General features: G+C 43.0%; 1 protein-coding gene across 3 annotated transcripts in view; it reads left to right on the plus strand.

Annotated features, from left to right (window-relative positions):
* The window catches only part of LOC143287674 (DNA ligase 3-like), a 41422-nt gene that overhangs the window by 687 nt on the left and 22746 nt on the right, over nt 1–17989 (plus strand). For all 3 annotated transcript variants that reach the window (XR_013055986.1, XM_076595854.1, XM_076595855.1), the window contains exons 2-13: nt 351–994; nt 1578–1694; nt 3335–3502; nt 4008–4114; nt 4684–4728; nt 5424–5510; nt 6723–6802; nt 8655–8732; nt 9505–9679; nt 10879–11034; nt 12056–12187; nt 14248–14327. Coding sequence is in view for 2 of the 3 variants with exons in the window: in XM_076595854.1 (XP_076451969.1) it covers nt 427–994; nt 1578–1694; nt 3335–3502; nt 4008–4114; nt 4684–4728; nt 5424–5510; nt 6723–6802; nt 8655–8732; nt 9505–9679; nt 10879–11034; nt 12056–12187; nt 14248–14327 (1793 nt within the window). In the remaining variant the exon portion in view is untranslated. The remainder of the gene's footprint in view (nt 1–350; nt 995–1577; nt 1695–3334; nt 3503–4007; nt 4115–4683; nt 4729–5423; nt 5511–6722; nt 6803–8654; nt 8733–9504; nt 9680–10878; nt 11035–12055; nt 12188–14247; nt 14328–17989) is intronic.

The raw sequence follows: 17989 nt of genomic DNA on the forward strand, positions 1-17989 counted from the left end.
TAGTTATGTGTATAAGTGCATGTATCTGTGTGTCATGGGTAAGTGATGTCTTGCCTGAATGAATGCTGTAAATACTGTTTTGTCTCTCACATACAGCAGAGATAATATAAATATAAAGCAGTGATCAAGTCTTAAAGCTTTACTCTTGTGATGGATGCCACTACAGAAGGAGAAATCTGAGAGAATAGTGTATTTATTAACAGATGTAAAGTCCTGATTGCAGGGCATGAAACTGACTATATTAATATTATTATTTTGCACCAGTATTCTGTGATGTTTAAAGCTGATACTTTATAATGCGTACAAATTACAAATATCGTTTAATTTCTTTAATGAAATTCATGTTTCAGAATCAACCTTACCAGAAAAGTGAATATTGCAAAAAGTGTCAGGTGAACAAGCATTAAAGGACCAAATGTGTGTTGAATGTCCATACAACTGTGGTCGAAGTTTCTCAGCACACGTTCAGTATGTCCTAGAGTTCAGGCAGCATTGAGGATTGACATTACAACATGCTTCCAACGTGTGTCAGAAGTTAAGCCTCTTTGTCCATTGTGTCTCCACAGGGAGAAGACAGATATCAGTGGTTATTCAACTCATTTGAGAACTATATTTAGAACAGGATTCCCTAGATATTTTGATTTTGAAAACAGAAACAACAAAGTATATCAGTCTCTGCCATTCCTGCACAGAAGGTTTTACTCCAGTATGGCAGATAATCGCTACGTTGTTGGCTATGCCAAGTTGGGAACGTCCAGTTGCAAAAAATGTAAGCAGAAGATCGACAAAGGAGGGCTGAGGATTGGTAAGGTTGTTGCCAATCCTTTCGGGGATGATGGAGGTGACATGAAGCAGTGGTTTCACCCCAGCTGCATCTTTGAGACGTTCCTGCGTGCTCGAGCGACAACGAAGAAAATTGAGGAGCCTGATGACATGGAGGGGTTTGGGGACCTGCAGCAGGAGGACAAGAATCTGGTGAACCAACTCATTGATGGTAGGCCTTGTCCCTTGCATCTTTTTCCATTGTTGCTATCTTTCTTGAGTGATCGGTTGATATAGATACTTATGTAGTGCCTATCCTCAGTCAGAAACCAAACTCTAAGCACTGTGCAAACACAGAGTCATTTGCACAGCAAAAAAAGTTCTGCATACATGAACACACATGCACCAGTTATTCCATACACAAACAAGTATGTGCACACACTGACAGACACACATACAAAATTTACATGCACACACACAACCAGCAGTGTATCACATGAAAAAATGAAGCATTTAGTTTTTAGAGAGAGATTTTGAAAAAATTTAGAATGTTCTTTTTTTGCTTCATTTCTGTCATCTTTTGTAGAGCTCTTGTCTTTACATATATATTTCTATCTAAAATTTCTTTTTCTCTCCTTCTGTCTGCCTGATTTATAGATTTATAAAAATTGTTCATGTGTCATTTGAATTTAAAGAAAATCCTTCTGTCCCTCACTGGACTAGGGACCAGGCAACAGTGGGGTGGTGAAGGTAGGAGGTGAGAATGAAGGCTGCAGACTCTGCAGGGCATTATTTTCTTTCTCTGGTGTGTGCAGACTTCCAGTCCAAGAGCAACTCCACTCCGAAGAAGAAGAAACCAGCGGCCCAGACCAAGCTCTCATATTCACCATCCAAAGTGAACCCATCTCCAAAGAAAGCTCCTGATGTGGATGGTGAGAGGGAAATGAAATAGTTTCTGAGAAACGAACTGATAAACATATCTCCTCCTGAGTAGGGCGGTACTAAGAGATTCTGAAAATGAAATTTTCATCATGTAATATTCATGACACATGCATGCACATGTTCACACACAAACACACAAAAAAGACTGGCTTGTTAACTAAGATGTATTCAGCATCATATAACGGTATAGCACAGCAGAGCATATTGCAAACAATGCAGTCAAATACTGTACTGCTTTTTCTTCTTTTGTGGATTGCAACTCTCACACTTTCCCATTCATTCACTTTCATGTTTCTGAGTAGGATGTTACAGGTACAACTCTTTTTCTTTCTTTTTAATCTTGTTCTTTAGTGTTCACTTTTCAGGGCTGTGTTCTTTAGTGTTCACTTTTCAGGGCTGTGTCCTTTAGTATTCACTTTTCAGGGCTGTGTATGCTGGGTAAGTTCATGTTTCCATAACCCAAAGATTGCTTTCATGGATTATGGCATCTTTAATGTGTGTGTGTTTGTGTGATCCTCTGTGTGTAGACACAAAGAGGATTAAAGCACCAGATTTCTCTTTGTGACATTCAGGTGGTTCTGCCGAGAGAGAGCACGTTATCACAGTTCATCACCACCTTTTTTTTCGTTTTTTTGTTGTTGTTCTGCTTGTCAGTGTATTTGTTTTGTATCAGAGTGGATTTTTCTACAGAATTTTGCCAGGCACGGACCTTTTGTTGTCATTGTTTCATTTATGTGCTCCAAGTACATGCTGCACCTTAGACCTCGGTTAATCATCTCTTCCAAGCGACTAGCATCCAGTATCAGTAGCTCGAGGAGGCGTCACTGCGTTCGAACAAATCCATATACGCTACACCACATCTGCCAAGCAGATGCCTGACCAGTAGCATAACCCAATGCGCTTAGTCAGGCCTTGAGAAAAAAAATAATGATAATGATAATAATATATAGAAAATGAAAATAAAAATAATAACAATAAATGAAAATAAAATAAAAGACAATAATTATGGTAAATAAGCAAATAAACAAATAAATGTAAAACATGCAGACACACATTCACACATACACACACACATGCATAACAGATATGCAACAAACATGCAGTTTCACAGACATGAAAACACAAACAAAAAATACACATAAATGTACACGAGCCCCGACACACACACACACACACACACACACACACACACACACAAATTACCCTGCACCCCCTAAACCTCCCTCCTCCACACACTCATTTCTAGGCTACGTATTGCAGTTTCCACGGTACACACACACACTTACCTCATCCTCAACACACACACACACACACACACAGCACATGCACATGCACATGCACAGAGCTCTCCTGACATGTGTACACTTACACACTCGCGCACGCACACACGCACGCAAACACACAGACACAGACGCACACACACACATACACACATGCACAGAGGCTGCCACTGATTGGCCGAAAGAGGGGTGGGAAAAGATCTCTGATGCATGTTGCTCAAGGTCTATTGGATGGGGAGAGAAAATTCAGGTGAGAGTTAGATTCGATCCCGTATGGTCAGATTCTCTCACTTCCTAGGTTGACGCGTTACCATTAAGCCACCACTCCACGGTGTGTTGATTGATGGCAGAGCCCAGCACAAGCAGCGCAGGGGTGCAGAACAGTGATGACCCCAACATAGAAAAGGACAACTCTTTCCGCCAGTTCCGGCGCCTGTGTGCAGACATTGCTGACGAGAACAGCTACACGGGCAAGACACAGCTAGTGCAGAACTACATCAACAAAGGCCACAGCGGCAGTAAGTGGGTCTTGGGGCATTGACTGGCGCTGGGTTCTGTGGCCTCAGACCGGCATCCAGTTTTTTTTGTTTTTTGTTGTTGTTTTTTTAAGAATAGTTCTTGGTAATGCTGTTTCATTGTGGGTTGTTTTTGTTTTTTTTTGTTTTTGTTTTTCCATTTCTTGTAATCTAAAAGAGAAGGGTGGAATTAGCTAATGCAGGTTTGTATTGTGTGTGTGTGTGTGTGTGTGTGTGTGTAAGTAGGAGTATGTGTATGAATGTGTGTGGAAGTGGGCTTACATCATCATGTTCTGTACATTGTGTGTTTTGTATGTGTGTGTGGATGTAGGAGTATGTGTATGAATATGTGGAAATGGGCTTACATGAATATGTTCTAACTTCTATACATTGTGTGTGTGTGTGTGTGTGTGTGTGTGTGTGTGTGTGTGTGTGCATGTTTTATGTGTGTGTGTGAGTGTGTAAGAGAGTGCAATGTAATAGCTGTAAAGTGTTTTGACGCTGTCAGGTGGGTACCAGGGAGATCTGTACCTGTTGTTGAAGCTGTTGTTGCCTGGGGTGGTGAAGACAGTGTACAACCTCAACAACAAGCAGCTGGTCAAGCTCTTCAGTCAGGTTAGTGTGTATGTGTGTGTGCGTACACGTGCACACATGTGTGCGCGTGTGTGTGTCTGTGTGTGCATAAGTGTATATTGCATGTGTGTGAAAGTGGTGAAGGTTGAGTGTGTGTCAAAGTAGAAGTGTGTTGGGGTCTGACAGAAGGAGTGTGTTTGTATGTGTGTGTGTGCGCATGAGCGGGCACGTGTGTGTGTGTAAGTAAGATGCATGCTGTGTTCAAGTTTTCATGATCTCTGTCGGTTGTAGAGTATTTTTATTACCAACTTTTATTTCTTTCTTACGTTTGTTTATAAACTGATATTTACTTGCTTGAAGGTACATATATGTATGTACAGTAAATATTTCAGTGACACATGCTGTGTTCAAGTTTTCATCTCTGTCAGTTGTACAGTAATTTTATTACCAACTTCTATTTCTTTCTTACGTTTGTTTGTAAACTGATGTTTACTTGCTTGAAGGTACATGTATGTATGTACAGTAAATATTTCAGTGACACATGCTGTGTTCAAGTTTTCATGGTCTGTCAGTTTTACAGTATTTTTATTGCTAACTTTTATTTCTTTCAGATATTTGGTACAGATTTACAAGAAATGATTGAGGATCTGGATCAGGTACGTATTCCACTTTTTATTTCACCTTCAAGTATGTGCTGTTCATAAAATTGTTTTGAATGAATTGTACTTGGTGATATTTTACATGTTAGAGTGTCAGATTGTAGAGCAAGAATAAAATGTATGCAAGACAGTCTACTACTTCTCAGCTGGTATTTTTATTCATGAATATGAATGAGGGTTTTTATGTAGGAGTAGGATTTCCCCCTTTATCTGGTAAGCAGTTTTGAGTTCTGTTTGATTGTTTTATTCATATTGATGAAGAAAAATAATGTAAACCGAAGTGCAGGAAAGGATTACACATAGTTGTGTATCTATAGATGTGGATACAGTGAAGTACAGAAACACACCTCTGATTTTAACACTTTCCACATATTCCTGTGCTTGCACGTACTCATGCATACAGTCACACCCACACATATTCAGTTCAAACATTCTGTCACACACTCACACATACATAAACACACACATCCACACACCTCTGTTTGTCTCTTTCTGTCTCTGTCTTTCTCTCTCTCTCACAGACACATGTGTGCTTGTACACCAGCTGAAACATCCATATTTTTCTTAAAAGAACTGAAAACTGTGTGTTGATTTCCCACCATGGATAGACCTGCCCACCGTGCTGTCATGTGTCCTACAAATCCCTGTCTTCAGTGGATGTCACTGACAGTCTGTACCTTTGTTCTGCACAGGGTGACGTGGCGGAGACAGTCCGGGTATCGTTTGAGAGCAGCAAGCTGTTGATGCCGGCCAAGAAGAGTGCACTCAGCCTGCAAGAGGTAAGGTTCAACGCTGACACACAGTAAGAGGAAGGTGGCAGAGTGGTTAAGGCACTTATGTGCCAACAAAGTGTAGGTGAGGATCTGGGTTTGAACTCCGCTCTCGCCCTTTCTCCCAAGTTAGACTGGAAAATCAAACTGAGCGTCTTTGGCTGAGACAATGAACCGAGGTCCTGAAAGCTTCTCTGAAGGCCTTCAACATCAGCCACGACACATGGGAGCTGAATGCAATGGACAGACCAAAGTGGCGTTCAGCTGTCCACAAAGGCGCCAAATCCTGTGAGGCCAACAGAATCGCTGCAGCAGAGCAACGCAGACAGGCCAGGAAAAGCAGTGCCAGCAAGTCCCCGACAGCCGCCACCATCCCCTGTCCACACTGCGTCAGAACCTTCCGGGCGCGGATTGGCCTGACCAGTCATCTGCGCACCCACAGAGCCCAACCCACCCACCTCCAGGATGACTAGATGGTCCTCGTCGATCCCAACGGACAAACCACACAAACCAAGGTCCTGTGTGCAGCATGCACTTGGTGCACTGAAAAGAACCCATGGCAACAAAAGTGTTGTCTTCTGGCAAAATTATGTAAAAAGAAATCCACTCTGGTTGGTACACAAATATATATGCATGCACTCAAGGCCTGACAAGTGTGTTGGGTTATGCTGCTGTCAGGCATCTGCCGAGCAGATGTGGTGTAGTGTATATGGATTTGTCCGAACGCAGTGACACCTCCTTGAGAGACTAAACAAACTGAAACTTTCCATTGGATTCACAGCAAAAGGGGGCAGGTTGTGGGGGAGGGGACAGGAGTGTAGTTTAGCAGTTAAACATTGAGATAATAAACGAAGAGCCATTGTGCAGCATGCACTCAGCACATGTAAAAGAACCCATAGCAACAAAAGGGTTATCCCTGGCGAAATTCTGTGGAAAAATCAGTTATTGTAAAACAAATACACTTGTAGACAGAAGAAAAGAAGGGAAAAAAAAAGTGTGGCGCTGTACTGTGGCTATACTCTTTCTCCCCTGGGAGTGGTGCCTGAATTCCACACAGAGCACTCTGTTGTGACATAGTGTATTACAACACAACACAGCACAGTACAGCAAAGTCCAGTGCAATGCAATACAACACAAAACAACACAAAACAACACAATGCAGTGCAAGACATTACAACGCAGCACAATAAAAGCAGTACAATGCAATACTGTGTGACACAGGTGGACGCTCTGCTCACCAAGCTGTCGCAGTTCACCAAGGAGGAGGACCAGCAGCGGGTGCTGACCAAAATCGCCGTCAAGTGAGTCGCTCCTGCAGACAACCCCACCTCAAGGGCAACAGTTGTTAGAATGTCGCTCTCTTAGATATTGTTCATCTCCAGTCATCCAGTCTTTGCCTATGCTCTGTCACTGTCTAGCTGTTAGATTGTTAATCTCTCGACATCCAGTCTCCACCTCTGTTCTGTTAGATTGTTAATCTCTCGACATCCAGTCTCCGCCTCTGTTCTGTTAGATTGTTAATCTCTCGACATCCAGTCTCCACCTCTGTTCTGTTAGATTGTTAATCTCTCGACATCCAGTCTCCGCCTCTGTTCTGTTAGATTGTTAATCTCTCGACATCCAGTCTCCACCTCTGTTCTGTTAGATTGTTAATCTCTCGACATCCAGTCTTTGCCTATGCTCTGTAACTGTCTAGCTGTTAGATTGTTAATCTCTTGACATCCAGTCTCCATCTCTGTTCTGTTAGATTGTTAATCTCTTGACATCAAGTCTCCATCTCTGTTCTGTTAGATTGTTAATCTCTTGACATCAAGTCTCCATCTCTGTTCTGTTAGATTGTTAATCTCTCGACATCCAGTCTCCACCTCTGTTCTGTTAGATTGTTAATCTCTCATCATCCAGTCTCCATCTCATTTCTGTTAGATTGTTAATCTCTTGACATCCAGTCTCTACCTCTGTCTGTTCTGTTAGATTGTTAATCTCTTGACATCCAGTCTCCATCTCATTTCTGTTAGATTGTTAATCTCTTGTCATCCAATCTCTGCCTCAGGCACATGTCTGTTGTTACAAGAGGTGACCAGTGCTGGAAGGGGAACAGTTTGTTATCAGGTAACACTGACAAGACTTCTCCCCAATGTGGCTGCCTGCCTGTGTGTGTTGTGAACCTGTACAGACCTTGGTTATCAGGCATTGTCTGAGAATGATGATTTTTATTTGACCTTCTATTTTAATCAGACCTGGAAGTAATATTACGTTTATCGTGTTGGCTTTGAAAGAATTTGTAATTGAACTGCATTTGAAAACTGTCCTGACCATTTTTAGAAAGAAATAACTGATCCTTAGCTGTTGGATATTCTGTAGATGAGATAGATAACAGAAGCTTGTTTGTAAAATCCACTCAGATTATATATATATGTGTGTGTGTGTGTGTGTGTGTGTGTGTGTGTGTTCTTCAGGTTAACATCAGTTCATGTAGTGTGATTTTAGACAAAATTTAATCCACATATGAATGAATGAAAACGTAGTACATGGTAAATTGTAAACTTGTTAAAAACAAAGATTACAGCAAATGTCCAGCTGGACTGAAGCAAACATTCATACATCTTTAACTATAACAAGACCATGTCTGTAACATCTTGTATTTGTCTAATGTGTGTGTGTTTGTATGTATGTATGCGAGTGTGTGTGTGTGTGTGTTTGTGCATGCACGCTCTTGTGACTGAATGACACGGTGAACGACTGATGAGCACTGGAAGGTAGCTGTCAGTCAGGTCTACCCAAGAAGGCAGCCTGTTGGGCAAATGACTCTAGGTTTGTAAAGTGTGTAGAGCTTGGTATCTAACTGAAGATATGTGCTATATAAATATCCATATTAACTCACTCAGTACGGCCAGTCCTCTCTTCTCCTCTACACAGACCCCTCGGATGTCCAGTGGGTGTCTGAATGACCCAACCTTTAACTTCTGTCGTCAGAATTTTGGTATTCTTTGTCAACATTCACCTCTTCAGTATAAGAGCCTTCCACTTGCAATATTTTGATGATGGTAATTGGGGTGAAACGCTGTTAACGTCGTCTCTTTCGCCGTTCGTATGGAGAGAGTTAATCACTGAGTAAAGCTTGGGAATACTGAGGTTGTGTGTTTCTTGTACCAGGTGCACAGCCAACGACCTGAAGATGGTGATACGCCTGATCAAGCATGACTTGAGAATCAACGCCGGGGCCAAACACATGTAAGTGATCACCACGACCGGTGTATCGGCAAGCTGTTTGAAGGTTAACGTCACACTGTACATTTCTCTCATCTGGAAACCCTTCCTGACCCCTTCTGCTGCTGCTGAGTTGCAGAGGGTATATTTTTGTCAAAGAATAGTTGTCCCACTCTCTAGGTATGTTACGCAATGAATATCTTCGCTTTTAAAAATAAATTATGGCAGATGATTAATGAATTTTCTTGGAAGATGGTTAACTGGTAAGTTTGTTCATAACACAGAGGGGAAAAGTTTAATTCACAAAGTTTTGAAGGAGAAAGTTTTATTATACAGCATGCTACCTCTTTACTTTGACCGAAAATTTGGTGAACTCACAGATGACAAGTTTAGGGGTGATGAAAATATGGTATGATAGCAAAGGATACAAATAAAATACTGATGAACAAGAAATGTTTGAAGAAGGTGGAAAGAAAGGTGATTCACAATATAAACAAGATATGTTTGGATGTTTGGAAAATGGGGAAAAAGCTGGAATTAATGATATAAACAAGAAATTCATGAAAAAGGGTGAAAACGAGGGCAGTCATAACATAATTATCAAAAATTGTTTGTTCATTCTTCAATTTCTCCACCCCAAAAAAAAGTCTTACAGAAAATTGTGTTGTTGTTTTTTAAGTGTAAATCATAACATAATTATCAAGAACTGTTCATTCTTCAGTTTCTCCACCAAAAAAACAAACCAAAAAAAACAAAAAAATCTTACAGAAAAATGTGTTGGTGTTTTGATTGGCAGTTTGGACGGCCTTGACCCCAACGCCTATGCAGCCTTTCAGGCATCACGTGACTTGCGTGGTGTGGTGGAGCGCGTGGTGAAGCACAGGGTGGAGGCCAGGGAGACAGGGAAGCCGGGGCTGACCAAGAGCCTCAGCATCAAGGCCTCCCTCATGACTCCCGTCCTGCCCATGCTGGTCAGTCATCTTCCGTGCATATTTTGTATTTGTATTTGTATTTCTTTTTATCACAACAGATTTCTCTGTGTGAAATTCGGGCTGCTCTCCCCAGGGAGAGCGCGTCGCTACACTACAGCGCCACCCATTTTTTTTCTTTTTTTCCTGCATGCAGTTTTATTTGTTTTTCGTATCGATGTGGATTTTTCTACAGAATTTTGCCAGGAACAACCCTTTTGTTGCTGTGGGTTCTTTTACATGCGCTAAGTGCATGCTGCACACGGGACCTCGGTTTATCATCTCATCCGAATGACTAGCGTCCAGACAACCACTCAAGGTCTAGTGGAGGGGGAGAAAATAGCGGCGGCTGAACCGTGATTCGAACCAGCGCGCTCAGATTCTCTCGCTTCCTAGGCGGACGCGTTACCTCTAGGCCATCACTCCACTGATGCATATGATGCCAGACATATGATAAACTGACAAACCTGGTGAACACCCACCTGCATCTTGAATCAGTGTAGCTTCTTCTTCAGTTTCGAGGTGCAAACCCCACTTCCACCCCCCCGCCATGTCAAAATCGTGGTCACTGGCATCATCTTCATGCAGTTCTATCTCATTTGGTCCAAAATCTTCATCTCTTCTGTTTGCATCTTGAAATATTTCTTCCGGTACTTGTTCAGGTGTTGGGGTTTGTCTGCATGCAGCCATGGCTTTGCACACACAGTTTGAACTTCATACAAACTTGCAAAATTTTTGCCATAAATATGACAGTGAGCTGAATATTTTTAGTTTATGGTACTCAGGAGAGAAAGAGCTCTCAGGGGAGCTAATTTAATGGTTAGCATTGTTTTCTGCAGTGCGAGGCCATAAACTGAGAACGTTGTATCATGACGTACGTAGCACGTCAATACAGCATTGGTGAGCGACAGTTCATGACGTACGCCATACATCAACAAAGCAGTCAAGAGGTTAACATGGCCTTAGTGGTGGGCGAGGCTCTAAGCACCATAATTTGATGTGAAGCTTGTATCAGTTTTAGTCCTTTTCGAGAGCAAGCAAACTGATGGCTGACAGCCATCTTGTCCTGGAACTCTCTGGAATTCTCCCATGGGGATGATGGGGGCTTTTTTCGGTGTAATTAGTATGCCCACCTCCTGGAAATTCTGTGCCAGAAATGTCCTCTTATCCACAGTCTCCTGTAATGATCTGAAATGTTGCAGGCAGAGGCATGTAAGTCAGTGGAGTACGCCTTCAAGAAATGTCCCAACGGAATCTTCGCTGAGATCAAGTACGACGGGGAGAGGGTGCAGGTGCACAAGAGGGGGTCCGAGTTCCGTTACTTCAGCCGCAGCCTCAAGCCAGTTCTGGCCCATAAGGTTGGGTTTATATTGATGTGTGTGTGTGTGTGTGTGTTTTGTGTATCTGTGATGTGTGAGTGTCTTTGTATGTGTGGTGTGTGTGTGTGTGTGTGTGACAGACAGATGGACAGTAAGACAGACAGACAGACAATTCTTCACTCCTGCCCATGTGTCGTGTTTTGTTTTTGTTCTGTGTGATTGGCTCTTCCTGTTTCTCTGATTCTTTTTACTTTTCTCTTTCTCTCATTTTTTCCGTCATTACAATATGCGTACACATGTGTGTGCGTGTGTGGATGTTTACATAGATGGGTGTGTGTGTACATGTGTGTATGTGAACATTAGGTGGTGTGTTTGTAAATATGTCGTTGTGTATGTCAATGTGCTTGTTTGCGTGTGTGCGTGCAAGTGTGTGGGTATACATTGTGAGTGTTTGAATATGTATGTGTGTGTACATGTATATGTGTATATGTACTTACTATTTGTGTGTGTGCAGTGTGCTTATTTATCATCATTGTTGTCTTTTTTATTTATTTTTTTTATTTATTTATTTATTTTATTATGATCTTTTTTTTTTCTTTTTTTTTTGTTGTTGTTTTTTTTTGTTTTTTTTTGTACGCTTATAGTTGACTTTATCAAGTTTTTGCGCCTTATACATATTATTATTAGGGTTTTTTTGTTTTGTTTTTTGGTGTGTTTTTTCCCTCAAGGCCTGACTAAGCGCGCTGGGATACGCTGCTGGTCAGGCATCTGCTTGGCAGATGTGGTGTAGCGTATATGGATTTGTCTGAACGCAGTGAAACTGTGTATGGGTGCGTGGTGTGTGTGTTTGTGTGTGAGTGAATGTGTGTGTGCAGGTTTGTTATAGTCTATTGTCAGCTTGTGGGAATTCTTATTTAAACAGTTTTAATCTCTTTTTGTGTTGCACATGATCGTTTTATGTTGGTGTTTACAACGAGCCTGTGATTGCACAAGTTAATTTCCTTGTGGATTAATCAAGTTTTGTTGATTTGATTGATTGGTTGATTGTGTGTGTGTTCAGGTGGCCCATTTCAAGGACTACATCCCGAAAGCGTTCCCAACAGGCAACGACCTGATTCTGGACGCTGAGGTTCTGCTGGTGGACACCAACACGGGAAACCCTCTGCCGTTCGGCACGCTGGGCGTCCATAAAGTGAGAGATAGGGCAGTGCTCTCTTTGGGTGTGTTGTGTGTGTTGTGTGTGTCTGTGTTTGTGTCTGTGTGTGTTTGTGTATGTGTGTGTGTGTGTGTGCGTGTACAAGGAGACAGGAAACCCTCTGCCCTTCGGCACACTGGGCGTCCATAAAGTGAGCGATAGGGCAGTGCTCTCTTTGGGTGTGTGTGTGTCTGTGTTTGTGTCTGTGTGTGTGTGTATGTGTGTGTTTGGGTTTTGTGTGTGTTCTGTGTGTGTGTGTGTGTGCGTGTACAAGGAGACAGGAAACCCTCTGCCCTTCGGCACACTGGGCGTCCATAAAGTGAGCGATAGGGCATTGCTCTCTTTGGGTGTGTGTGTGTGTGTGTGTGTGTGTGTGTGTGTGTTTTGTGTTTGTTGGCCTCTTTGTGTGTATAGTTAGTCAACTTTCTGCTTGTTGATATGTATTTGGTGTGTGTGTGTGTTCTGTGTGTGTGTGTGTGTGTGTGTGTGTGTGTGTGTGTGTGTGTGTGTGTGTTCTGTGTTTGTTGGTCTCTCTGTGTGTATAGTTAGTCACTTTCTGTTTGTTGATATGTATTTGGTGTGTGTGTGTGTGTGTGTTTATGTGTGTGTGTGTGTATTGTGTTTGTTGGTCTCTCTGTGTGTATAGTTAGTTGACTTTCTGCTTGTTGATATATATTTTGTGTGTGTGTGTGTGTTCTATGTGTGTGTTTATGTGTGTGTGTGTGTGTGTGTGTGTGTGTGTGTGTGTGTTGTGTTTGTTGGCCTCTTTGTTTGTATAGTTAGTCAACTTTCTGCTTGTTGATATATATTTGGTGTGTGTGTGTGTGTTCTGTGTGTGTGTGTGTGTGTGTGTGTGTGTGTGTTCTGTGTGTGTGTGTGTGTGTGTGTGTGTTCTGTGTTTGTTGGTCTCTCTGTGTGTATAGTTAGTCACTTTCTGTTTGTTGATATATATTTTGTGTGTGTGTGTGTTCTATGTGTGTGTTTATGTGTGTGTGTGTTTTGTGTGTGTGTGTGTGTGTTCTATGTGTGTGTTTTGTGTGTGTGTGTGTGTGTGTGTTTTGTGTTTTGTGTTTGTTGGTCTCTCTGTGTGTATAGTTAGTTGACTTTCTGCTTGTTGATATATATTTTGTGTGTGTGTGTATCTGTCTGTCTGTCCGTCTTCAGTTAATCTGTCTGTGTTGTGTGTTGGCCTTCTGCAAATTGATATGTGTGTGTGTTGGGTGTGTGTCTGTGTTGTGTTTGTGTTTGCTTTTTGTCTCTGTGTGTATGCACGTGTGTTGGTATTTGTGTGTGGGTATTTGTGCATGTGTGTCTGCCTGCATGTGTATAATATGTGTGGGTGTAGACTTAGTAATACATGGCTGAGTATGTGTTTATGTGTTATAATGCATGTGTGTGTGTCTGTGTCTGTGTGTGTGCAAGGAGACCGGCAATCTTCTGTCCTTCAGCATTCTGAGGGTGCATATGATGAAGTGGGGGATGTGTATGCAGTTTTCTGTTAGGATTCTGATGACGAAACAAAAATGTACACTGTGTTTTTATGCTTGTAATAGAACATATCAGTCAGAGATAGAAGCATGTTTTTGTTTGCTGTGATGCACATGTGTTTAAGAGAGAGACTGTTGGAAAAACGTGAATATAGCTAGCTAAGTGAATGAGTGTTGTGGGGCTGAGTCAATGATTTAGATATAGAGGAGAGTGGGCAGGAGTTTCATGATGTGTGTGTGGGAACATAAGTGCATATACTACAAAGACATACATGTTTGTTTTTTGTTGTTTTTTAAAACAGAGTGATCCTGCTTGTTGCAGATAACAATAATTGCTGATCAGTTGTTATCTAGATATATATTTTTTTTTTCTTCTTCTTTTTTTTCTCAAGGCCTGACTAAGCGCGTTGGGTTACGCTGCTGGTCAGACATCTGCTTGGCAGATGTGGTGTAGCGTATATGGATTTGTCCGAACGCAGTGACGCCTCCTTGAGCTACTGAAACTGAAACAGTTATCTACTATTTTTTAGAAAGCAAGACAATTCCCCCGCCCACCCTGTATTGTTACAGAAAGCGGCGTTCACTGATGCCAAAGTGTGTCTCTTTGTCTTTGACTGCCTCCTGATCAATGACAACAACCTCATGGAAAAGTGAGTACCCAGTCCCTTCCCAAAAATTATAGTGTGGAGAAACAATGAGAGAGAGAGAGACAGTAGAAAGAAAGAATGGATAGAGGGGAAAGATGGGTCAGAGACAGTAAAAAAAAGAAAAGAACACAACAGCAGAAAATGAAAGAGTGAAGGATAGGAACAGAGGAGATTAAAAAAAAATAAAAAAAAAAAAAGACAGATTGAAACAGTGTTGCAGTGAGGAAAGTAACAACTGCTGTCTTGAAATGTGAAGTGCCTGTCTGTCTGAAGTATTTTCAGTTCTCCAAGCTATTGAAATGCTCAGAAATACAAGCCACAATCCTCAGGTGGTGTCTGTCTGAAGTATTTTCAGTTCTCCAAGGTATTGAAATGCTCAGAAATACAAGCCATGACCCTCAGGTGGTGCTGCACCAGACATGCCTTCTCCCTGATTTGTTCATATTTCGACGGGCGCAATAGCCGAGTGGTTAAAGCGTTGGACTGTCAATCTGAGGGTCCCGGGTTCGAATCACGGTGACGGCGCCTGGTGGGTAAAGGGTGGAGATTTTTACGATCTCCCAGGTCAACATATGTGCAGACCTGCTAGTGCCTGAACCCCCTTCGTGTGTATATGCAAGCAGAAGATCAAATACGCACATTAAAGATCCTGTAATCCATGTCAGCGTTCGGTGGGTTATGGAAACAAGAACATACCCAGCATGCCCACCCCCGAAAACGGAGTATGGCTGCCTACATGGCGGGGTAAAAACAGTCATGCACGTAAAAGCCCACTCGTGTGCATACGAGTGAACGCAGAAGAAGAAGAAGAAAAAGTTCATATTTCTTTCTGAAAACCAACAAAAATATCACAACATACAAATATATGTGGCTGTTCCATAAGAATGATAATAATAATGGATACTTATATAGCACACTGTCCAGAAATCTGCTGTAGGTGCTTTACAAAAACGCTTTGTTAACATAAAACATTACATCTGTGTTACATACACACACCAAAATATGACTACACACACACACACGCACACACACACACACGCACACACGGACACACGCACACACACACACACACACACACTGCGTACATACATTTTAACAATACATGTGTATCTAACAGCTACCCTAACACATACGCACACATAGGCAGGCACAAACTTACATAAACGCACGCGCACACAATACACATTCATATACATGCATGTAGTTATGTACACATACATATGTATACATGCATAGTCAAGCACAGCGAACGCAAAGGAAGTGGACCTGCCACAATAAAAAAAAAAAAAAAAAAAAAAAATGGCAGTGCTGATTTCTTCAGATGGCAGCTTAGACATGCACGGGTGGGCATTCTGTCAGAACCGGTAATTCAGAAAGGTCGTGAGACAAACCAACATGGTGACAAAGAGGAACATGTGTGAGAACTACACTGTAAAGACTTCAAGCAGTGATGACGAGCATGTGTTTATAAAACTGCATGAGGCAAAATCAGTGTGAGCATTGTCTTTAGCTGTGCGATAAGCTCAGACCTTTTTTTTTTTTTTCAAATTTTGTTTCAGTCCATATATGTGCTGTTCTTTTGCAGTGAGCAAATGTTATGTGGTGTTACTGATAATTTTGGTTTTTTCCTGATTTTTTAACTCATTTTCCCCCACAGCTACATTCCTGCTACAACTCCCTGTGACCAGCAGTACATGAGACCACTGCAGAAAAACACACATTGGCTCACTTACACGGTGAAAATCAATGGAGAATTGTAGATTTAATCGGTCGAACAAAGTTTCGTTTTCATGCTTCCAGAATCTGTAAAAGCTTCAGTTTAGAATGCTAACTGTACCAAGCAAGAATATAAACGAAATCAGAACAGTGTATTGGTACGAGAATACTTGTACCTGGTCTACAGGGGAAGTAATCATGGTACAAGTTAATCCATATACGGAGTAGAATGAGTTAAGGCTGCAGTACTGATGGATTTAGGGGCAGGCATGTCTGGTGGTGATGACAGTGTTGCTGTGTGATGTCAGATGTGGTGGTGGCGGTGGTGGTGACAGTGTTGCTGTGTGATGTCAGATGTGGTGGTGGTGGTGGTGACAGTGTTGCTGTGTGATGTCAGATGTGGTGGTGGCGGTGGTGGTGACAGTGTTGCTGTGTGATGTCAGATGTGGTGGGGATGGTGGTGGTGGTGGTGACAGTGTTGCTGTGTGATGTCAGATGTGGTGGTGGTGACAGTGTTGCTGTGTGATGTCAGATATGGTGGTGGTGGTGGTGGTGGTGGTGACAGTGTTGCTGTGTGATGTCAGATGTGGTGGGGATGGTGGTGGTGGTGACAGTGTTGCTGTGTGATGTCAGATGTGGTGGTGGTGATGGTGGTGGTGACAGTGTTGCTGTGTGATGTCAGATGTGGCGGTGATGGTGGTGACAGTGTCACTGTGTGATATCAGATGTGGCAGTGGTGGTGATGGTGGTGGTGGTGACAGTGTCACTGTGTGATATCAGATGCGGCAGTGGTGGTGATGGTGGTGGTGGTGGTGACAGCGTTGCTGTGTGATATCAGATGTGGTGGTGGTGGTGGTGACAGTGTCGCTGTGTGATACCAGATGTGGCGGTGATGGTGGTGACAGCATTGCTGTGTGATGTCAGATGTGGCGGTGGTGGTGATGGTGGTGACAGCGTTGCTGTGTGATGTCAGATGTGGCGGTGCTGGTGGTGGTGCTGTGTGATGTCAGATGTGGCAGTGGTGGTGGTGGCGGTGATGGTGACAGTGTTGTTGTGTGATGTCAGATGTGGTGGTGGTGGTGGTGGTGGTGGTGACAGTGTTGCTGTGTGATATCAGATGTGGCGGTGGTGGTGATGGTGGTGACAGCGTTGCTGTGTGATGTCAGATGTGGCGGTGGTGGTGGTGGTGATGTTGCTGTGTGATATCAGATGTGGTGGTGGTGATGGTGGTGGTGACAGTGTCACTGTGTGATATCAGATGTGGTGGTGGTGGTGGTGACAGTGTTGCTGTGTGATGTCAGATGTGGTGGTGGTGGTGGCGGTGGTGATGGTGGTGGCGGTGGTGATGGTGGTGGTGGTGACAGTGTTGCTGTGTGATGTCAGATGTGGTGGTGATGGTGGTGACAGCGTTGCTGTGTGATGTCAGATGGTGTGGTGGTGGTGGTGACAGTGTTGCTGTGTGATATCAGATGTGGTGGTGGTGGTGGTGACAGTGTTGCTGTGTGATATCAGATGTGGTGGTGGTGATGGTGGTGGCGGTGGTGGTGACAGTGTCACTGTGTGATATCAGATGTGGTGGTGGTGGTGGTGACAGTGTTGCTGTGTGATATCAGATGTGGTGGTGGTGGTGGCGGTGGTGATGGTGGTGGCGGTGGTGATGGTGGTGGTGGTGACAGTGTTGCTGTGTGATGTCAGATGTGGTGGTGGCGGTGGTGGTGACAGTGTTGCTGTGTGATGTCAGATGTGGTGGTGGTGGTGGTGACAGTGTTGCTGTGTGATGTCAGATGTGATGGTGGTGGTGGCGGTGGTGGTGACAGTGTTGCTGTGTGATGTCAGATGTGGTGGTGGTGGTGGTGACAGTGTTGCTGTGTGATGTCAGATGTAGCGGTGGTGATGGTGGTGGTGATGGTGGTGACAGTGTTGCTGTGTGTTGTCAGATGTGGTGGTGG

Source organism: Babylonia areolata, chromosome 11 (assembly GCF_041734735.1).
Source record: "Babylonia areolata isolate BAREFJ2019XMU chromosome 11, ASM4173473v1, whole genome shotgun sequence".
In the NCBI taxonomy this organism is placed as follows: Eukaryota; Metazoa; Mollusca; class Gastropoda; order Neogastropoda; family Buccinidae; genus Babylonia; species Babylonia areolata.